The 24,344-nt window shown below is 43.7% G+C and overlaps 1 protein-coding gene across 1 annotated transcript; it reads right to left on the bottom strand.

Annotated features, from left to right (window-relative positions):
- On the bottom strand, positions 1–24,340 carry LOC137916024 (proprotein convertase subtilisin/kexin type 5-like; the record flags this gene model as incomplete). Its single annotated transcript, XM_068759145.1, has 25 exons — positions 1–419; positions 600–807; positions 943–1,046; positions 1,471–1,688; positions 1,778–1,961; positions 2,033–2,266; positions 2,354–2,596; positions 3,171–3,385; positions 3,472–3,658; positions 3,827–3,910; positions 4,065–4,271; positions 4,608–4,753; positions 4,833–4,893; positions 8,353–8,421; positions 8,872–9,072; positions 10,129–10,265; positions 10,586–10,688; positions 16,896–17,011; positions 17,892–18,030; positions 18,153–18,256; positions 20,395–20,479; positions 21,561–21,754; positions 23,586–23,688; positions 23,766–23,876; positions 24,229–24,340. Coding segments are annotated over 25 exons (3,984 nt in total), but the record flags the coding sequence as incomplete, so codon positions are not given.
- Between the last annotated feature and the right edge of the window lie 4 nt (positions 24,341–24,344).

Genomic DNA, 24,344 nt, shown 5'->3' on the forward strand with positions numbered 1-24,344 from the left:
TCATCTGTATGAGATGTTCTCATCATCATACTCCAGCTCAATCTCATCTTCATCTAACAGTCCGTACTTGAACTTCTGATAAACCGTCCCGTCTTTCGACATGTACACAATTTCAACCTCATCATCTTCCTCATCTTCCTCACATTCAATAATTTGGTCACTGTAGTCCCCGAATGAAGAGCTGTCAGGTTTTGAGGCAATCCCTCCATTAGTGTCCAGTTTCTGATAACGCCCAAAGCCGATGGTTTGGGGTGCCGCGGCTTGTAATTTAGACCGTGCGCTGAGGAAAAGGAAGATCCCGCCGCCCACAGAGAGGATGAGTAGAACACAGACAGTGACAAAGGATTTAGCAGGGCTGCCTTGAGCCTCCAAATCATCAATATTCCTCATTGCAAAGTTGACACCCAGGATGCAATCCTCTGAAAAATAAAATATAAAGATAGATGGAGCAGACCATTAGGTTACATGAATCGCTTTTCTGACAAGATTTTTACAGATAAGGAATGGCCTAAAAATAACTGTTGCCTCAGGAACACATCAGCACTGTTTCCCAGGAATACGGTAATATGTGGGTTTGGTCAACACAGGCTTATAATTACCGTGTGAAGCCATGCAGTCACAACACTCCCAGGGTATTGGTTTATTATGGCGGTAGCTTTCATTTCCACAGCAAGACAAGCAGCGGCCATCATCAGACAAGATCTGGAGTGCACGGCACATTGTGCAGTTCCACGCACTGGGACCTCGGCAGTCAACGCAGGATGGGTCACAGGCTTTGCACACTGGCTCTTCGCTGGCTTCAGAACCCTGAAGCAAAAAAAAAGAAATAAAAATAACTGTTTGTTACACAGCAACAGGTCCTTGATTTGACAAATAGCAGCTATATGGGTTTCAGGAAGAAAATGGAAAAGGTTGACTGAGTATAAACCAGGACAGGCTCACCTGTAAATCATTATAGAAACCAGGGAGACATGGTGAAGTGCATGCGACAGCAGCCATGAGCGTGAAGCCTTCATAACAGGTCTGACAGGCCAGAGCGCCCTCCACTGGAAGGACAGATATTACACAATAGTGCCCGATGCCAAGACATCCATCATTATACCATTGTGACACATGTATTTACTTTGCTTAATCTTGAACTTCACGACAAAACAATTGTAACCCCCCCCCCCCCACAAAAATCTAATCGAATTGGACACCCTCACCGCTAGCATTAGCATTTATAGCTAACCCAACCGGTCAAGATGACCGCCCACTATGAGTCTTAGGTTCTGTTCAAGGTTTCTTCCTGTTAAAGGGAAGTTTTGTCCTTCGAGTGCTTGCTCTCGTGGGGCAAGTTGGGTTCTATCTTTCCCTGCTACTCCTGCAAAGTGCCTTGAAATAACTTTTTGCTATGATCTGGCCCTATAGAAATAAAAATGAGTTGGATTGAATTGAAAACTATAAATAAGCAATGTAAGCTGAATTTACTTGTGCAGGTCTTGCAGGTGGGATGACACTTATGGCAGGTCTTGGAATGGGTTTCTTTGTGGAAGCCTGGAGGGCAACTCTGCAGACATTGCCCCCGCTGTCTCACGTAGACATAATTCTCACGACAGCTGAAACAGTTTCTTCGACCGGGACCCCAACACTGGTTACAAGAGGGATCACATCTTTCACAAACCATGGTGGAAGTGTTGCCAAAGTGACTGAAAAAAGAAAAAAACATAAATGTTCGTCATGATATCTACTGAAAGAGAAGAAAAAGGGACCCGGTGATGCTGCGTGTTCCTCCAACCTTGCAGAACACGATTCGACACAGCTGCTCCCCTCTTTGAAAAATCCAGGTTTACAGGTGGCGCACTGCACGCTGTGACGACCAGCACACGAGTGACAGCTGAAGTGGCACCGCTCGCACACACGATCATCGTCATCATCCTGAGCATAGTATCCCACGGGACACTTCGCCACACACGTGTTGTCTGATGGACGGACACAATGACAAATGAGAATATTTCCCAACCCCCTAACCCCGGCTTGTGTCGCTACACACTCAGCAGGAAGTAGGGCTCATTGCAGCTGAGACAGCGGTCCTTTTCCGGCCCGGAACACCGATGGCATTGCTTGTGACACTGTCGGCATTCCCCATTTTGGTCCTTGTATGAGCGCAGGGAGCATTCACCGAACCACACACAGTGTCCACTGGCATCTCTTTGCCTGTTGGTATCGCAGCTGACGCAGGATGAGGCCTCGTGGCCCGAGCAGGTCAGACACGACCGGTCGCAATCTGAGGAAATCAACACAGTCAATGAGCAAATATGATTGGGTAGGGATTGTTTTAAATTGTGTTTAGCCTGATCACAAGAAACCGTACCTCTGCATTCGTTCGTGCTCTTGTCATAGTAAGTAGTGTTTGGACAGCGAGGCAGACACTCGCCATTGTAGCGGACGGCTTTCCGGTTGCGACAAATATTACAGTCATCGATGTCCGGCCCATCACACGTGGCACAATCAGCGTGGCAACGTACACACTCCTCTGACTCCTCGCTGGCAAAATAGCCATTGGGACAATCGTCCACACACTTATCTTTGTGGAGGAAGTAGTAGAGTTCGCAGTCTGGAAGAGTGGGTTTGGGTTACACAGAGTCTGTGTATGGACAGGTTTGTACAAATATTTCATTGCAATTCGGACAGACATGCTCAAGGTCTTTTGAGAATGTGTCGATCACAGATCAAACATCCGTGTTTTCACGATTTCAGTGTTTGCAACAGAGCATTTGCTTCTCTTTTCGTTAGCAGTCCTTAAAATAAATGACTCTGATTCTTTGTTGAATCAAATATTACACACTCTGTACCTTGAGTGTATCATATCATCACACAGTTATCCATAAAACATGCGTACAAAAAACATTTTAAAACTCAGCCAAAGACAGACAATGAGACAAAAATCTATAAAGTAAATATGTATCCATCCATCCATCTATGAGACCAAAATTATTGGTATAGAGCGGTTCTAAAATGGAAAAGCTAGTGCACGAAGATGTATTTTCCAGTTGTGATTTGAATATTTCCTGTCTTTTCCTCCTCCTTCTCGACTCTATTGTTTCAACACTTAATGATGTCAGCTTTGACGGTGGCGTTGCTTCTCAACACCTACCGCTTCCTCCCTGCTTTACTCCCGTCATACTTACTCTTACACAGGCCATCCTGATTGCACTCTCTACAGTGCGCTGGGCAGCGATGGCATTCTGTCTCTGAGGCGTAGAAGCCCTCTAGACAGTGCGACCTGCAGGAGTGGTCCAGCAGCAGGTAATCTGTCTCACAGCTCAGACAGTAAGAGGAATTCCCTTGACAGGACGCACACTCAGGGGCGCATGTGCGGCACGCGCCATCGCGAGGAAAACCCCTGGAAAATGGAGAGAGGAAGGAATCAATTATCACCGAATTGTTAGGATTCGTGTTCATTTCCAAGTCAAGAAAAAAGGAAAGCACCTCCGACACTCCGCTACGCACTTCCCATCCTGCAGGTGAAGCCCGCTGCGACAGCGCTGGCATTGTCGACCATCCTGGCACAGCACGCAGCCCGTGGAGCAGTCGTCACACTGACTGGATGTCTTGTTGGCAAATGCACCAGGTGGACAGCGAGACACGCAGGTCTGTTGGGCAGTCAAAAAGCGACCTGGAGAGCAATAGACAAATTACACCAAGGAAAATAATTGAGGACGGATGAGTCGGAAAGGGTCCTCTCCCAAATTGATTTGACAGCAAATGTAACACAAACACTAAACATCTGAGCTGCATGAAGCTCAGTGTGAAAAGGTAAATACTGTAGACGCCACAAGTTGACCTGAGAAGCAGCTGCTGCAGTTTTCCTTCCAAGCAGCGGAGCAAGTCTTACAGGACGGATGGCACGGCTCACACCCCCCCTGACCTGAATGGAAAAATAAATACAAAAAAGCCAAGATGAAATATTTAGGAATGACTGAGAAGTAGATTGTGCTAACAGTAGATGGAAAAGTAGTGGAGAAGCCAATCACACACTTAACAACTTACAAAGCAATTGGTGAGATAAATATGTTCCGTACTGTTTGTGAAGTGTTTCTCGGGGCAGAGGACAAGCCGTCTCCCTTCTAAACATTCCCCATCCTTGAGATTGAATCCGTCCTCGCATGAGTCACAGTCGTCAAATCCTGGCCCACCGCAGGCGCGGCAGGAGCGGTGACAAGCGTCGCACTCGTTGCTCTCCACGTCCACAAAGAAGCCTTCCCTGCAGTCATCCACACAGTCTCCGCCTGGACACACAAATGCACTACTTTTTCCTCCACTGCATATCTTTAAACATATTATTTAATGAGATATTATTGTTGTTTGTTTGTTTTTTCTACTTGAATTCTCGTGATCAGAGCGGGCCACCGTTGGTGACTTTTAGTGCTACCATATTGAAAGAAATATAATCTGGGATGTTTCGTAAATTACAGCATTTGGAATCAGAATGCAGATTACAGTTGCACGGAATTCCTCCTAATGGAATGGTTCGATTCTGACATTCTCTTCGAGGCACAGAGCCCATTTCATCGCAGCTTTCAGCTCAAATTCTCTCAAACGCGCTACGGCGGTTCAAATGTTACCGAAGACGTAGAATCCCTCGTCACACCAGTAGCACTGGGACTGGTCACAGATTGCACATCGTTCATCTTCACACGGAGCACACGCCATGGTGTCGTCCTCACTGTAGGTACGATCCGGACAGGACTGGTGACAGTCTGCGTCCAACCTGGCACATTTGACCAATACGTAGGTTTAGGAATATGGCGGCGCGACTCCATAACGTTATCTATAGTGAAAAGACTTACTGGTAGTAACCATCTTCACATTTCAAGCAAACAGTTTCCTGGGCCGGATCTTCTGAGTCCTCTGGGGTGAAGTGAAGAAATGACAACAAATCAATACCAGTTAATTCTGGACATGGAAACGAATCTGTTTAAAATGTAAAAGGATGATAAATATAAACAAATACTCTGGATCCTCCTCGCTTTAATAATAATTAAATTATTCAACTTGTAAACAATAAACATACTAGATGTTCTACATTTCATGAGGTAAAACGTCAGCTGTTTGTTGTTGACTGTAGAAAGTTTTGCTCTTTGAGTTGTACTCTTGAATTGACACGGACGGGCTGACGGGCAGATGGATGAAAGAACACAAGCTATTCTTCTATCCTTCTCCTTATTTGTTTGTGTTGGGTGATTTAAAAAAAAAGGCGCCACTAGATCAAACATTATTTTACAAGTGAAGTGCAGAAGTTTTAGATTTACTGCTGTCAGATACAACCTTTATTTCTCCAACTTCTCACCTTAAAGGAGGTGAAAATAACATACTAATATGCAGGTGATATAATCATTAGTAGTTGGCTGTTAATGGAATTAAAACTGTACTGTATATTGTCTTGTCTTTGCACTCGAAGGAAAGGAAGGACTCCATTTCCTTTAGAGCCAGCAGGAGGCACTCTGACAACACGCAACTGCTGCACAGTTCACTGTAGACTTAAATGTTCCTTCTGTGATCAACGTGGAACGAGCAAACAAATATAATAACCCAGAAGAGTTCAAACGAGTGTTTCAGTCTGGAGGAACCCAGGAAGGACTTTCAGCTCGATCTATCAGGTCTCATCTTTTTAACGTCAGACATCACATACTGTTGCTCGGTTGTACTGTGTGTGTGTGTGTGTACTTTGCTGAACGACACAAACACAAGCACCCTGTGAGTGACAAACTCCATGAATCACTTAGATATTTGTTTTTGTTACTGGAGACTGAGCCACATATGCAGGGGATATCAATAAGTAATTCAGGAACACAGCAATTCATGTTTTTTCTTCCAGATAATTAATTTATGCTGTCTGTCAAACCCTCCAACTGGTGTATGGAGAAGAGCTCCGGTGTCGTCCTTTAGTCCAAACAATGTCATCATGTCTCCAACAAGGACTGAAGGAGCCAGGAAGGGGCAGGAGAGAGAAAACGTTTGGATGAGACAGGGGAAGGAAGGGGAAGGAAGGGGCGGTAGACAGGAGGAGAGCATCTGCTGCGTACTTTCCTTTGGGATATACATCCACTCCAGGAAAGCCTCCATCTACCCCGACACCCCATAACTCACAGTTTCCTCCCAGCACCCACAGCTTAACAGTGCACTGGTTTATACTTCAGTGCTCGACAAGCCACTACCTGTAAAAGTAATTACGCATAGAGAGACTGAGCAAGGGGAGAGGTGGGAGGGACAGAGGAGCCGGAAATCATGCCCTCAGGCTGTGTCTACGTGAAGACAGACCATAATAGCGGCTGCACAAATATCAACTGTGCAAACCGAGGGATGGGGGGTTTAAACAGAACACATCCTGAAGTATGTACTGGTGGAATGCGTGAGCACGCACACATCTCTACAATCTAAAGCTAGGTGGTAAACTAGCATTGACAGACAAGTGACTCACACACAATATAAGTGATGATCACTAAGTCTCAGGAAAAAATGAGAATGGCATCGTGAAGTTATTCGAGATGCGGATTTTTCCGAAGGACAGTAGATGTGCAAATGTGTGACGATAATGAGGCACAACATCCAGGAGAAAGGCACCTTTTCAAGGACGGCGGCGTGCTGCACAGCATCCAAACAGCTGAAGACGCGAGGTTAGGAGAGCTTTAGTGTTCCAAAAGCCTCTGAGCAGCAAGAGCGGAGAGCCGTCTGTATAAATCTTCCTGTCTAAAACAATGATGTCATAAAGACGTGTTCAGCAGCCTTCATCAATGCAAGGAAAAGCCAGGGTGAGATGTTGTAAGTTAAGGAATGTGAGCATTATGGGCACAGATACCCGGGGGGGCACAACGTAATGAAAGTTATTTTCATTCCTGCTAAGTCATTTGTAAGTAATTTGATGGGGGAGATAAAGTGGGTTAGGGAATCTGCTGCCTTTATCACACACAGTCAGGTCGCAGAGCTCAACTATAGATGTCTCACAGCAGCACATAAAAATGAACAGAGCTCACTTACAAACATGCGCTCAATCCCGAATGTGAGATTCACTCAACCTTTGGAACTTCTCCTTTTACTACATAACACTGCATGTCTTAATCCTGTCCTGCGTCTAATCCCGATTTGATTTAAATATTTAAATATTACACTTTAATCCGAACCCAAAAGTAGCCTCACAAAAAAAACGCAGCCTTCCAAAACAGATGAGATCATTAAAAATGTCTCCGCATTGCTTTAAATGTGCAAAATGATGCATAGAAATGACCAAGCAGGAGCCTGCAGGTAGAAACATCAGGCGCCAGACGATGCACAAGCCGTTTCATCTTCACTTCAGCCCACAGCACTGAGTCACGGGGCCAATCATTACCGACATCTTAAACTCCTAACTGTGATCACCGAGGGCTGGGTGGTCGGGTGCTGGTGGGGGGGTGAAGAAAGGCCTTCCACCCAGGATGCATAATTATATAATCGCAGCCCACCTTCACCTCAGACTAACTCACCACAATAACATTTGTCTGTGCTGGTAATCGTCTCCGGGGGGGGAGGAAGTTCTCTCATCTTAATGTGGTTTGCACTGAGCGCATTGAATGAGATTTAGCCCCCCCCCCCCACACTGCATGGTCTCCTTTAAGTTTCACTTAAAGGAAAAACAACATATTTTATTCAAAACAGCTTTCATAAAAATCTGATTTTAGTGTGCCCACATTTCTGCATACATGGCTTTGCTGGTTTTTCCAGTTTGGAGAGAAACAGCAGTGAAGGAATGAAAATGACCTTTTAAATCTATTATTTAACCGGTTATGGGAGAGTTATTTCCGGTCTCTGATATGAATTAGACCTTCGGTAATTTTCCTTTTGCAAAAGTGAAAAATACAAGCATTTCTGTAGTATTTATAACTCAGCTTAATTTCACAAACCTCTAAATCCCAAAAGAAGAGTACTGTAAACCATTCTGAAAACAACAACAACAACAACTCCATCAATCCCTTTTGAATTCAAATTCACTCAAAGCTTCGTTTTCCCTTCTCAGACACATTCCTTCCAGCAAAAAACGGTCCGCATGTCTTATGAAAACTGTTTACAGCTTTGCAAAAATGTGATTTACATTTCTTTTTGAGTGAAAACAATGGCATTGGGCTTCGGTTTTAGGATTGTGAGTATAGTTCAGGAGTTTGAGGAGGAGAACTGAAACATGTAGGTCAATACATTAAGTCAGTTATTGAAAACAGGAAACCCACGTCACAAGCATGCTGTCAAAACACGCACATTTTAAAGGGTTTTGTGTGCAAGTGTTCCTAAATCTCACCGTGTGTCACTCCCGAATAAAATAATAGAGATTGTCACTCTTACTCTGTTTACATTGTTGACACCCCTCGTCACAGGACAGACAGGTCTCCTTCTCTGCATCTGCAACCTGACCTGATGGGAACAGCAGATTAATGATGTCTTACATATGAGATCTGGGACATAACTGAATGTTTCACTTCACACTCGAGAACAAAGATCAGTTCCAGGACACCAATCCAAATAACCTTTTCCTACTCTTGGTCAATCTAAGAATATCTCTATTAAATTGTGCCTCGGAACCGCGTGTGTATGATACATTTCCTTTTCACACAGTACATTGAATTTTAATATTTGATTTAAATCGAGGTCACTGTGAGGCATTACTGCTCCCTGGGGTGATGCCTGCCAAGCCAGGAATTGTGCAAACGCATCAGCTATTTAAAAAATCCTTCCCAGCATCTTAATCTATTCAAGGATAATCCGATGCAGATGATATTTCCAAGTGAACGAGAGCATTCCATAGCGACATCAGAAAATGAGCTTGTAAACAAAATGCTTTGAGGTTCAAGCAGCATCTTTCACCTGCGGTGCACGCCAACGGCACGCACCGGCCGTTCCTGAGCTTGTGTCCTGGGCTGCAGCGGAGGCAGCGATCTGTCGCCGTGCAGATGACGCAGTCCTCGGGGCAGGGCTCACATTTTCCCCTTGAAGAGTGGAAGAGCCCCTCTGGACAGACGTCCCGACACTGACTATGAAAGAGGTACCTGACCACCCCAAATTTATCTAGGGGGGGGAGCAAGAATAGGAGAAAACTGTATGAAAAGTGCTTTGGAGACTCAGAAACAGATTTTCAAAAACATACGTTTGTATCCAATTGTCAGGAAAACCTTTGCAATAGTGTTTGTGATTTGGGTCATTTCCTGCATGTCTGGGTGTGTGCGTGTGTTTTGAAACGGAATGCATTCATATTTTTTGTCATCTGGTCCCCTTGTTACCCATCTGTTCTGCCCTTCTGAAGTTCTTCATTCATTTTTTTTTAAACTCTCTGAAGCCTGCTGAGGTGTAAACCTGCATGTTACCTTCAGAGGTCAGTATTTAGAAGGTATTGTATTAACCAGCAATTGTGTGTGTGTGTGTGAAAGAGAGAGAGAGAGAGAGAGAGCTATATGGACGCTCTCTTTACGTTGCGTATTGTTGCGTCTTGTGGTGCTGCAGACAGAGCTGCAATTAAATGGAACCACATTTGCAAACAGTTTGACAAACGTTCCACTCACTGAGATTGTTTGTGCTTATGTGAGGTTAGCGAGTGAGTTTGGAGAGAAAAATCTGGTGTTAATCTTCTCCTTAGCCGTCTGGAATCTGAAAATATGTGCACAACAGACTCTATATTCATCACAGCCACAATAACGACGGTGATAAACAGTCATAACAACCACATTAAAGACAACATTGCTTCAGCTGTGAGCCTCCAATGAAGTCCAGGTTTTTATTATAAAGATTCACACTAATGAAAAAGTCCCCCCCCCCTAACTTGGCTTGAGTGGAGGGATCCTAGACTACAAGACAAAGACAAAAGATATATTCAAGTATGCTTGTCATTTAACTGAGCAAAATCTGAGAGAGTCACAGAAAGAAGCATCTGCATCTGAACAAACGAGCGATTCCCCTTTTAACCCTGCGAACAGCAGAGCTGGGCAGAAGCCTGCACGCATTACTTCAAAGGCTTCGATCCTGCAGGTTTGATTAAGAAGAAATTGTTCAAATATTTTTATAATTTTTGTTCCATTACAAGTGTAGCTTTATCTAGAAATATAAAAGTATTTCTCTTTCGGAGGTTACCTTCGTCACAGCTGGTGCAGCTGTCAGGCCCGGCATCGGTGCAGTCCTGGCATGTGTGGTGACAGAGATGGCATTGCCCTCCCATGGCGTAACGTCCCTTCTGACAACGGATGTCACAGCGGCCATCATCAAAAAACCTGCAGGCGGGGTTGTGGTTCACAGTAAACACACACAGAGTGCAACGTTTCATCATTTTTTTCCTTTGTCTGTTTTAGTACAACAAAGTTTCAGTGCGAGTTTTTCCTCTCGTCGCCTGAAGTCTAAGCCGATGATGTTGGGGAGATAATAATAGAAACTGCGATCCGGTGATCCTAAGTTCTAAATGGAGTAGTTTAATATTTATATCAAATAAATGGAACAACTGGATTGAAAACAATCTTGAATTTTCTGTTCTTACTTCTAGTATTATTTTTTGCACCTTTTGCACACTGATGCCTGCAGACTGCTGGTTTCTCACCTTGTTGCCGGGCAGCTGGAGCAGTCCTCTCTCTCTGGGCCCGTGCATTGCAGACAGGTGATGTCACACAGGTGACACACTCCATGTGGACTCAAGTACTCTCCTGTTGACGGACAGCAGCAGCCATTTCTGAGAAACACCCCTTCCACTAGTTTTTCTGACTAAATTCAAAATGTACATACCAATCCTTCGGTTGTTTACCAGTATTTGCTCACTCCTTTCTTTTCTCTTTGCTCGAGTGGTTTCAGTCGACGCTGTGATGTGTCCGAGCAGCACCAATTATAGCCAGCAGTCAGTTGTTATTGTTTTTGTTCTACTGCCGGTCCAGCTCATTATCCTCTGACTTCTAACACCCCCCCCCCCCCCCACACACACACACACAAACACAATACTGGTGCTATTTAGGCCTGAGCGCCTATCTAGTTCATCTTGTTGTCTTCTTCTATTTGTCTTGTTTTTGTAATATGCACAAAGACACATTTAAAGGGTTAAAACACATCTTTGAAAAGTCTTCCAATCAATCTCCTTCTAATCGCTGATGGCTTTTTACATTAGACAGAGAATCAGGGACATTTTCCTGGTCTCCTGTGGGGGAAAAAACCTTCTGTATCCATCCGGTGTAAAATAAATATTTGTACTGAATGCAAACAACAAATTAGTTGAAACCTTCAGCTTCTTCACATCTCAAGTTGTAAACATTTGAAAAGGTCTCGATAGATTTTTGCAGAAAAGCACAGCTGAAAACGTTTGTTCATTTAAATGACCCCGACGAGAGGCAAACAGCAGCTGCGTCCTCGGTAGCCGTCTCACATCCACCTTTCTGACTCAGCTCACGCACACCTGCCAATATTTTAGTCTGGAAGCTGGTTTGAGTACAGATAATGAAAACATGCTGTATTTATGAAACGTAGTGGAGAGGAAAATACTTCGCAGAATTAAACATGGCTTTCCTCCTCAGGAGGTTCAGACAGTCTGGAGAGAAATGAGGAGTACAGACTCTGTTCTGTTTTTTGTTTTTTTGATAGGATAGGAGGAGGCTGGATTCTGTTTTTTGGCCTAAGCTAATATGAGAAATGCACGCACGCTGCTTTTCATTATGACTTTGTCCGGTATCGGTTGAAAGGTGGAGATTGTTCAAACTGATTTTGTGCGTGGACCGTTCACTTGGAGCTTTCTTCTAAGAGACAGCGACTGTCTGGAAGTGCCATTTTACTCGCCATAAGGCCAAACCTCACAGCAGATCGCTTCTACAAGAGAACTGTTTGTTAGGACTGAGCTCGCTTCGTGATCGTGTGATTTCTGCAACAGACCCACAATATCACAAAGCTACATTTTGTGCTCATCGTTTTACTGCCTTCCTCACAGCCTCATGGCCACATTGCTGAAAATGTACACAGGTGTTTGGCAGGTTGGAAAGTCTTCTTTCCAGTTCAGAGTATTGGCTGGAAACTCCAGATTTGGGTGCCAGATATTTGAACACCTGGCAAAGCAGTTCTTGAGTTACTGGCATTTATCAAAGCGTTATGCACTCGAGGTAGACAAAACATTGTCATATACGACCTTGTAATGTTATTAAAAAAACACAATCTTTGCATTTTGATCACGATTGTGTTAGCTTGTTAAACTTTGTGCGCATTCATCCAACTGGTGACCAGAGTTCTGAGTATTGAGAAGTAAGTTCCAGTGGACCCATCAAACTTCCTCTTTGGCAGATTGAAAGCAGCCATAACAGAGGAGGCATAAACATCGTCTCGTATTCCGCCTTTGCGTTCGACGAAGACGACCGACGCCGCCTCCGGCATGAGGAAGCAGCCGAGCATCCTTTAAAGCAGCGTTTCGGTCTCTGGCTTTCTGTGAGAAGCTCAATTGTTCCTTTCAAAACAAAAGAGCTCCTTTGTGTACAAATACAACAGGCGGTGGCTCCCCATTCCATAGAACCCCCCCCCCCCCTTCCAACAAACATGCACACACACACACACATACAGTCTCCTTGTTTGTCTCCCCCCCACTCACAAACACAAACAAACAAACAGGGAGCCAAGTTCTCAAGGGACAAAGCCACAAAGCTACACTCCGCGTTCAGACTCCCACTGCCAGATGGGAAAAGAACGGCGTGGCGGAGACAGAGAGCCCGTCACCCAGGGGAGTTAAACCTTTCCTCTGCTGTGGACTCATCTGACCTTCCAAAAACATTGAGGAGTCAACTCGAAGGAAAGATGCCACGCCGACACCAACGATACCTGGTCCTATATCCTAATTCTCCTCCACCTCCTACTATTCGTTTCCCCCCTGAAACCAAACTCTAGGTGTGCATGATGAAATATATTTGAATTATAGCCATAGAGTTGTTTACTGTATTTCTATTTCTAAAATATTCATTTCTGCATTATGAAGAAGAAAAGAGCAACAAATTAAGTTCCACACTCGGACTCATCTCATCTCTTTCATGGCTACGGAGGAGTTCTGACAAAATGCACCCAAGACTGAAGTCTGCAATTCAGACAAAGCAGCAAAGCTCTGCGTAACTGGCCTGTTTTAAGTTCCGTTTAGAGTGCACATCTCTCTTTAAATGAAGTTCAATCCAATCAATCTGATTGAGAACTGAGAACCTACAGTTCTGAGAAGCTCAATGTCAATTATTTCATTCATTTTCTGAAGATGGTGACATTTTTATTTTTTTTACTTAATGTGAATGAAAGGCAGTCACAAACTGACGCTAATGCTTAAAATGATTAATAAACCGTCAACGTAACCAGAATAAGACAACGTATGAACTAGAACTGAAAAAAAACAAACATGAACAGATTAAACATTTTAATAAGAACACTTATGTAAAGTTTAAAAAAAAAAGATTTTCAAAACTAGGACTTTGAGTAACATTAATAATGCATTGTCACAGATATGCCAGAGGTAAACAATAAAACAGCTTTATAATAGGGTGTGTGTGTCTAGTCTACCACAAAATCAAAAGTCCATTCAAGTCATCTTAAACAATGACCAAGAATAAGATTGATAACCAAAACAGGGGAGTCATCAATCTTTATTACAAATCATCAGATCCATAACCAGTTGGCAATTTAACAATTCATCTAATACTGTAAATGCTCAAGATGCAGGTCTAAAAACCGACAAGAAGATAAGAATCTTAACAATGACAACTGACGTGCTTTATTAGAAACCAGCACCAGCCGAATAATCTTGGACTTTAATCAGGTAAGGTTCCGAGACGGAGAGGAGGAGCCAGACATCCGAAGGCTTCCAGCCGCGACACAGTTGTGACTAAATGTGAATGAACACATTTACATGTTTCCCTTTCTGCAGTAACAGTGTCTGCTCTCGTTCACGTCCAACAACGTTATTGCAAATAGAACAATGCCAATTTGCAGATTGCGCTTGTTTGGATTTTTCTTTTGAATGAATACAACGTTTTATTACCAAATGTGATTTTGTATCCGAGCATAACCCGAAACCCTTTTCTGGGAGGAACAATAAAGAAAAAGGTAAATATTATAGGTCTGATTTGTACCACAGCTGTTTCCTGTCTCTCTCTGTCACCTGCAAAATAAAACTGATGGATGCAAAATGTTGTCTGTGCCGATCATTGACCTTCTGTGTTTATACGCATTGCCATTACAATGGAATGAGAACGAGTACAAACGTCTATACCACTATTTTATTTGAGAAGTAACAAGAAGGGATGCACCGAAACAGAAGAATATTAACGGACAAAATTCCTTTTATTGAGGGATTGGAAAGGGCATGTGGAAAACCAAACCAGCACAGAGAAGAAACCCCGCTGTAAGAAATACCAGTTCTAGTTTCATTTTTTCATCCAGTGAATACAAGTAATGGTGAAACCTTCAATTGTCCCAGTCATAGTAATGGATGGGATCAATACTCAGATCTGGGCGAAAAGTTTGGTATCCTGAATTTACATCAAGAGTGAAAGATGAGCATCGGTGCATCCCCTGCACCCCATAATAACTCACTGCAGTGTTTCCTTCCCTGCAGAAAGAATGACTGTTGTCTCATCTGGCACCTCTGGAAAGAATCAATGCTGTCTGGGCTTACAGTAGGAATTAATGCCATGCTGACACACACACGTACACCCACATGAACACACGCACACACACACACACACTCGAAAGTCAAACACATCAGAGGGCAGGTTTGTGTTTTTATACAAGTGAAATTTGGTCATGACAGTGCAGCATCTCCGAGCGGCGGCTGATTTATGTGTCTGAGTTTGTGTTTACGAGTGCATGTGTGTGGTTTACATATATCTTGGAATTTGTCTTCCCTCCCCCTAAACAGCCAAAGTCAGCCCAGACAGACATTATTTTCACATTACCGAGTGAGCCTTTTTCTTTTTCCTTATAATGTATATTTACAGGCAGAAAACCAGAGCCTTCCCTGCTGCACGTTTGCTTTCCATCCGTTTACACTGGAAGGAAGCGGAGCCAAAATTAAAATGAGATTCAGAGATTCACAGGTGGAGCGGCTCCCGTTTTAAGCTACGGTTCCTACACTGGCAACAAGAAAGGTTTGATTATTTTGGCATCGATGCTTTGGTCACAAAATACCAACAATTTTATTCTTTTTCGTTTTCACTTTCTCATATGTTCTTGAAATATGTCCCAGTCATTTTAAACCTCGACCACAAATGTGTCCCAGTACAGAAAAAAGGTAGGTTTGTTGTAGTCCTGCCATCGCTCCTCCGATGCAGTCCCTTTAAGAGGCACAGATTCTCTTATAAATTATGTGACTATGAATGAGTGGGCAGGGGGTGGGGGTTGAGAATGAGGGGTGCCTGCTGTGCCCCCACATCCCCCATGCACTCCCTTTTTGCCCAGTCAGTATGTCCCGTCACCCCTTTTGTGAGCACGTTCTGCAGCACAGTTGCTGCAACACTTTCCTCTGGCAAAGATTATTCTTTTTAACGAGCACGCAGAAACTTCCTTCCGCCCAAGATTCTTCATTTGCTTTCCACAGACCAGGAAGAGGAGAACAGGGAGAGTTTGGAAAGAGGCCAGGGTGGGAACACACACACACACACACACACACACACACACACACACACAACCATTCGAAACGGTTGGCAGAGCCGTGTGAATAGTCAGGAGAGGGTTCAGATGACAGGAAGAGTTTTTTGATCCAATCAGAGGTGATGTTCATCGAGGTGGAAAATGATTGTAGACCAGCGGAGTGATTGGATCCATGTCAGGAGAGAGAGAGTAAACAGATTTGAGGGGGAGAAAAAAACAAAAAGGGAGAGAATCACACAATTAGCAAATTTAAGAATTTTGAAATTCACAATTCATTTTCACATCACAGATCATTTAAAGTGGACCACCAGTCTGTAAAGAAAAGAAACTCAGCCAACTATTTATTATCAGCACTTAAATGTCACTTTTGAAAATTCCCCAATGTGCAAAGAACAGGATTGGTTTAGGAGGGCTGGAAACAGACTGAGTGTGCACTTAAAGTCAAATTCTCTTTAGCAACAGTCAAGACTTCCTCCTCCTCCTCCTCAGAGCTCTATCTGTTGGTTACGGCTTAATTTTTTGCTAGGAGGTTGTGGAAGCAGCAGGGAATCACAGGCTGTTCTTGAAACCTCATTATCGTCACCTCAGCTGGTTAGTGAGAAACGATAGTAGCAGCACAGACAGGTGCGTCAGTCAAACATGCACGGCGTGACATGCAACGGAAGGCCGATAGAAAATCAAGAGCTAAGATGCAATAGGAAAAACAAAAAGGAGTGTTGTTGGTGGAAGCTCTACTGGTGTGGAACAGGATAAAAGAGATACAGTAAGATCAAGCAGAGAAAGAGTAGGCTTCCATGAGGGGAAAAATAATGCGCGAGCGTAGTCCCCCCGAGATCTTGTATTATTAATATGCAAAACATGGCAATGACCTTTTTACCAAGAGCACAAAAGGGGCAAAAGCAAGGACAGACCCCCCCCCCCCAAAATACAAGGCTGAGCAGTGTGGATGCAAATGTTAGTGCAAAGCTCAAAGACAAAAAGCACCACAGGAGACTCCTACTTAATAAAGCTGCCTGATGCATTCAGGATTTGAATTTTGCTTAGATAGCAGGAAATGTTTAGACCACACTTCACATATTTAACAAATCTACTGCTGTTCATCTGTTCCACTATGAAGCTGGCTCTGCTACATCTGTGACACCATCCAACTCTTTCACTGCGGACCACACTAGCATCATTACGGCTATTGCAAGCGAGACGTGATGCAACAGGTATAAAATGAAGCCAGTGAGGGCGTCGAGTAGATGAGAACGCTGATAACTCACCATCTTTGCAGATTGTGCTGACCACGCAGACTCCGGCCTCCAGATTGTAACCACTGACGCAGCTGCTGCAGTTTCTTTCACCAGGTCCCGAGCACTCGTAGCAGCTACGGTCACACCTGTCGAAGGTTGTGGGATTTTAACAAGACATTACGCCCCACTAAAGACTCCTCTATAGGGTTAGAACGGCTCTGGGAGGATAGGATTTATTTCTTTATATGCATCAGGAATGAGCATCTAGAAAGGTTATATAAAAAATCAATCAATCAATCATAAAGCAGTCTCTTATATACTTGACATAACGTTTGAGCAAGTTTTTCAACACGTGTGCATCGCAGAGTGTGTAAAATAAAACTAAAAATTCAGCATAGACACAGAGAGAGAGAGAGAGAGTTGCTGTGCGAGTCCAATAAACGCAGGACTATGGCAGCACAATTTGTTATTCACAGGACATATCAATGTGTAACGTAACTGCTCTCCCTTTTCTCAGTGCTAAAAGACAAAGATTAAGGATTGCACATGAATGGAAAATGTGAGGTGCAGCGGGGGCCGCAGATAACAGCACAAAAAAACTATATTTCTTCACTTTAAATAGTCCAAAGCCAACTAAAGATAGGCCATAATTCATGAAGAGGGATATGGCTCCAGGGGGTTGAGTGAGGCTGCACCATGTCTACATCCACTGACACATTTCTGCAGACTTTCCACTGGTCTTCACGCCGACTGCTCGCCTGTAAATCTTTGTTCCGTATTAAATGACTGCCGGTATGTGAGTATAGATCTAAAAATCAAACTGCATGAGGGAAATGCAGAAATATTAAGCAAAGCATCTATCGAACCATCGCTGCCAACATTCTCAAGCCTTGATTTGTGTCTTTTATCCAGAGAAATTTAAGCACTGATAGTACACGTCTGCACGCAGATCAAGTACAGCGAGGGCAAGCTGGATTTAACAACTTTCATTGCAGCGTTGACGTCTTGGCAGGTGTGCCGACTCACTTCTTACAGGACCGCTGGACCTGCCCGCTGTCTGAGTTCTGTTCTGACAGGTAGTAACCAGTGCTGCACGTCGACACACACCGCCAGTCCTCAAGTAAATAGCCATCTGCGCATTTAGTGCACGCCTCTATTCCTGTGCCTGGAAAGCAAGCAGACACACACTTCAGGGATGTCTTCAGTCATAAATCACATAAACAACAATAAAGCAGCCTACATATTCATCTGTTAGTGCTTGTTATTCAAATTCCTACGGATTTCTACCTGCACAGGTGGCACAGGCCCGATGGCAGGGTTCACAAGTCCTTCTATGGCCATTGTAATAAGTTCCTGCATCACAGGTCATCTGACATTTGTTTGCTTGAAGACTAAAAACAACATAAAAACATTATGATCCTCACAGTAAACATGATGAAAATGCAAGAAAATAAATAATTCAAAATCATTTATTGTCGTTAGAGGCAGCAGCACACGACAGAAAATGCTCTCTTTCTAACCGTTTGATGCAAATTGGTTTGCGTCCCCTTTTAAAAGCATGACTGCAAAATATTATTTTGAGGCAAATATTCAGGCAAATATTCAAGAAAAATAAAATAAAAAGTAAAACTGTATCAGAGTGCAAACTGCCAAGCCCTCACTTTCACTGATATGCAGGAAAACGGCATCCTCCAATGAATATAAAAGGAATTTGTTGTTGGTGAGATTTTGCAGGAACCAAGTGTACAAGTTAAGATAAGTTAAAAAAGAAAACTGGTTTAAAGGGGATTAAGTGAAGTCACTCGGAGGACAGGTTGGTGAGCTTGACGCATGAAAAATAAGAAAAGGACAAACAGCTGGTCTGTGTTAGCGAGCGTTTCCCAGAAACAATCTCATCTGGTTCTCTTTCTTCTTAGCGCCTTACAAAACTGGTGAACTGAGTGGAAGAAGACGTGTGTGTGTGTTTGTGTGTACGTGTGTTCATTGTCTTTGCATTCAGAGGAAATTAAGGCTTACAAGTGTCCCCCCTTCCACCTCTGACTATATACCAAACACTTACAGGCTGGCTCAAGACCACAATCTTCCACAAGCGCTCCCTTCATGACAAATCAGGAATTTCCCCACTTTGAAACGCCTTATCCTTTGCCAGGTCAAATGTAATTGGTGTGGTTTGAAAACGCTGCGGTGGAAGTGGCCAAAGATTGAACTGAAACACGTCCACATGGACACCTTAACTTCTTGTGTGTCTCCACCAGACACCAGCCACAACGCAACACAAACTAGCAGCTGTGTGTTCACGCATCGTTCGTGGTTCGACAGGAAAAAGGTTTTATCCGGAGATTGACGTTTGAAGATAAAAAGATGATTTAAGTTTAACTGACTGTAGAACACGAGCGCCAGCAGGTCTGGCAGCAGCCGCCTCAGTTACCGGTACATTAAAGTCACTGAATATTACGCTCAACGCTGGGTCCGAAGGCAAACAAGAGCCATGCTCATTCCTCGGTTTAACACCCATCTGTCCCAAAGCGTTGCACTTACAAAAAAAACGACAACTACAATTTAATCCTTACTTTCTCAACACAAGCAGACAATCCCTGTCTGAATATCTGAGCAACATTTATGGAAAGTTTTTTTAAATTGTTAGACAAATCCTCCCTATGCTCCAACTCCAGGGAGCAGGTTATTTGATCATCTATTCTACACAGTGCTGATGTTTTGGGCTGGCATGGCTTTGCAGTGGCGATGAAGCTGAAATGGACCAATCATGCAGCAAAGCTGCGTGAAGAGAAATCATCGACAGCATTTTCGCAGAAGTTATAATCATATTTATGTAATCGCTGGCGTTTGTCTGTCTGTCCGTCTGTTAGCAAGATAACTCAAAAGGTTCCAGACTGATTTTCAGGAAATGTTGGGGGTGTTCCCAGGAATTTATTACATTTTGGTGATGATCCAGAACAGATCGTGGATCACTTTGAAATTTCTGTTAACATTGCAGCCAATGGAGATTCAAAATCTGTTCCTCAATATCTCGGTTAATTATTGACCGATGTTTATGGAATTTGTCACAGTCGTGTAGGGTGGGGGCCTCCATCTCAACACCGAATTTCATCTGGATCGGATCCAGAATGAGGTTAGGAAAAAATATTTTATATTTTAAAATTGAAAACTCCATTTACAGATTCAACTCTGATTCACTTTTACTTTTCATGGTTGGTGTATAAAGATACCAAGAACAATTTAAAACCTTTCGGTAATGATCCAGATCACCATGTGGACGGTGTAAATCTAATTATGAGGGGAATGAGCTGCTCGGCGGAGGCCTGCGCTCTCAGAGTGCTTTTCTAGTTATTTAATGTGCTTGCAGAGGTTCGAATTATACTGTTATTCGCATAAACGTTAAAAAAAACCAAATAAACTGTAATCACAAGTTGTGCATTGACATACAGCAAAACCTAGCTCACCTGCGGTCAGACGGTAAAACGTAATCAGTGACTGTTAGGCATTTTTCTCAATGCAGCTCCCAGCTCACCTCATCCCAGGTTTACATTCTGTGCAGATATTGGAAGTGGCGCACCTCCTGCAATTCTCTGGACATCGTCTGCAAACGTTGGAATCTGAAAGACACATGATTACACAATCATACACGGAGGCTAATGGGAACCAGTAAGAAAACCTGAGGGAGGAAAAGGAGAGAAAAATACAGGAAGAGGCAGATGAACAAAACAGGAGGACAAAAGGCAGCAGGAGGAGATGTGGGGGGGGGGGCGTCAATTGGTTAAAGCTGCAGGGATAGAGGGAGATTGTCATGTCGGTGTGGGAGGACAGGAATGTAGATGAATATTTCAAAGACTAAAGGCAATGACACGCTTTGACACAGCCATGGAAACTGCCTCCAGCAGCGACGCAGATTGCCAAGAAGATAAGGCAACGCTGCTCGTTGCCTTTACTCAGAAACCATAAACAAGACTATGACAGTTAATCAAAACTGTGATTTCAAAATGTCTGAAGAATGTTGCTCATGCATGACACAACATTTACGGTTTTTGCGTGGGACGTCATGTGATCTGAGCTGAGAAGAGGATTGCTGCTCTGACTTCAGGGGGACTAAAAACAGGTCATGTTAAGTGTTACATTCTCACTTACGCTGAGAGCTGGAGGTTCAAATCCTTTCTGAAATTACGATTTTGAAAACATCAGAAATACTGATGATCAGTTATTTGAATTCATCAATCAAGAAACAATTGCTGGCCACAGCTTAGAAAACGGAAAGACCGGTCGCTTTGACGCTCTGAAAGCAACCCTGGGAACATTTACACACTGACCTATGGATCAATGAAATAATAATGAGTAATTGATCATGAAAGCGGCATCGGTGGTTAAAACCATTTATGGGGGTTTGAGGTAGTCAGAAACTAAACAGCCTTTTCTTCTGTGGACTTTATGACGCCAATAATAAAACATACTTCCTTCAACATTTACTCACACGTAGTAATAAATCAATCAATCTCAAAGTTACAGCGCTGACACAGAGAACAAACCAACTCAGCATAAACACAGTCAACAGAAAATCCTCCTGTAAAACTGTTTAATGTTGTGACGTTCTGCGTTATCATATTCTACTTCCTGTCCCAGGAGTGTGGAAACAAATCACCACGTCCTAACTTGTGCTCAATAGATGTAGTTGGTGAAACTCACCGAGGTCGAGGTAGAAGCTGTCGGCGCAGGTGACGACACACGTGTTGGTGCCCTCGCTGAGGTGGTAGCCCGCCCTGCACGTGGTACACTGGTCGCTCCGGCTCCCGACGCAGGTGTCGCACATCGAGGAGCACTTCTTGCAGCGCTTCCTATCGTCACGGAAGAATCCACTGGGACACTCGGACACACACATCCTGTAGAGAGAAGCACGCTTGTGTAACAGGGCCACGAAGGTAACGCATAGAGCAGAAATATGATCGATGAATAATGAGCAAGAGAAGATTTGTTTGTGTATCCTCCGGGGCATAGGCAGATTGGACAAACACAAGTAGGACAAAACTGTATAATGAATAGATGAAACATATGTCAGACAGAACAAAAGCCCTCTATAATCCCCTCATTTAACCCTGAGGCTCCACCCCCCCCAACACACACACACCAAACAATACTGCCAAGAAACTCATATTGCATGTGTGAGACTTACACACTGCCATGCATTTGTCCAATTACATTTCTCAACCATGTTGAAACAATTATTTGGCCAATAAAGGTTACAAAAAACGTGATAAAGTAACACCTTCTCCGACAACACCACCGAACGTGTGAGAACATTTAACAGCATTGGCCTGACCACGCCGTCAGTGCAAGCACATGTCAGTGATTAAAACGTTAGAGGTCAAACTGTTAGAAGAAAGAATCACAATTTATCTCGGCTCAGATTTTAAAAGCAGGAAATATCGATAGACTTGTTTTTAATATTGGGGGTTATTTTGGAAATGTGACAAGAATAAAAAACTAGATTCAAACTGAATAAGTAAATCTTTTCCCTAATCCATTTAATTCTGTTTCAATAAATGATTACAAATTCACGGAAATAAAAAACAAAAACAAATCATCATCCTGCAATGTTTCAAAGATAACCTTTGGGTGAGTCTCAACCATCAAACACAGGGCTGCAACTCTGCAATCTGAACATCAAACACCCCCCCCACCCCCCCCCTCCCCCAATCTTCCACCATCAATTGCTCCCTGTGGCGGCAGAAAAGGGCAGCGCACCTCTAAAGCGGGCTAATGACAAGGCAGTGCCGAAGCTCACACGTTCGTGCGCCCGCATCGGTTTGCCTTTTATTAGTGCAGAGACCCACCGACACAAAGGCAATTACCACGGACTTTGAAGCTAATGGGATCCTACGGGCACACGAATGCGCACGCAGGCAAATTCAAAGCAAAAAGGAGAGGTGCACACTCTCAACAGGAAGAAAGGAGGGACTGAACACGATATGGGGACAGGAAGCGGCATCTCTGTTATCAGAGTGACTCCCCTAAATTAATCGGGACTCCTCCTGCCCCGTTTCTCATGTTAAAAAAAACATGGAGAAAACAGAAACCCGTGACCTAAATGGAAGCAAAAATGAATACCGTTAGTTCAGATCCAAATGAACCACAGCAACTTTGAGCACTGACGAGCGCATCGGAGCAGTTACTAAGCTTGCAAAACTAAAACGGGAATTTCAAAGACAAAGTCCAGGGAAATGTTAAATGGATTGTTTAGAACCATCGTAAAAACCTCGTGACTGAGACCCTCTCTGCTATTATTGATCTCTTCCTTGATTTATTTATCCCCGAGTACTTCACACTCAACACAATCATGTGGCTGAAACCACGTTCATGCGAGACACATCTTCTGTCCGTCGTTGGGTTTTGTGACTATGGTGACCTGGAGGCCTCAGGGAAATGACTGACAGGATGCTCTGTTTGGAACGGCTTTTAAAGTCAGTGCGACAGTGGAATTAATTACTATTATATTCCAGATGTGATGATGCACTGATGACATTCAGCCACTTCCTATTCACGGTTCATCTTTTACAGTCTCTATGGGTATGCTGAGAGCATTCTAGATGGACATGAATGAGAGACAGAACAAAATGTGGCCCGGGTCACTATTCAACATAGGCCCAGCACATAAAGACACACACACACACACACACACACACGCGTGTGTTTTCCACCACAAGGCAGTCTAACCTGGTGTTGTTCTTGAACTTTAGGAAGTAGTGGAGGCAGTTGATGCATTGATGGGGTCCTGGACCTTCACAGCCATTCTCGTTGCATTCAGAATCACAGGGGCCTGGGGACATGCAGACAACCTGCTGTCACTGTGACAGGACAGCTGTGTGTGTGCGCGTCTCTGGACTTCACCCTTACCGTTGTACTCCTCTGTGAACTCGTCCGTGGAGCGAGGCTTATCGCTGCGCAGAGACGAGTACGGGTGCACAGAGGTGCCGTACAACACCAGCGACCACTCCTTCAGTTTGCCTGAGGAAACGGGAGCATTACAGAACGCATCGTCGACGTCGACGGGCGAGCAGGTCAAACATAATTCACCGAGGAACAGGAGCTCAGAGTCCAAATCAATGTCAATCTCCCACATTAACTATGGGTTCATTACATTCAAGATTTACTGACAAATGAAAAAGAAAATTCAAGTTACATGTGATCGTCGTCAACAATATACGAACCTCTTATTTACAGCTACTTTCCACTTCCCTTGTATCCTAATTCACTTCATCTTTTTTCTATTTCTTCTGGATTAAAATCACACTAAAAGAAATGCAAATAAGGCAGGCCGACGACTGACGGAATACTGAAAGAAGAAGCAGCGTCGTACCAGGAACCTTCTGGCTGCGGAGGTGAGAGGGTGAATCGTAGATCTCTAGGACCCAGTCGCCGGCTGCCTTCTCCCCCCAGCAGTGAGTGGTCATGAACTCCCAGTTCTTAAAACCC

The sequence above is a fragment of the Brachionichthys hirsutus genome, unplaced genomic scaffold (assembly GCF_040956055.1).
Source record: "Brachionichthys hirsutus isolate HB-005 unplaced genomic scaffold, CSIRO-AGI_Bhir_v1 contig_708, whole genome shotgun sequence".
Lineage (NCBI taxonomy): Eukaryota > Metazoa > Chordata > Actinopteri > Lophiiformes > Brachionichthyidae > Brachionichthys > Brachionichthys hirsutus.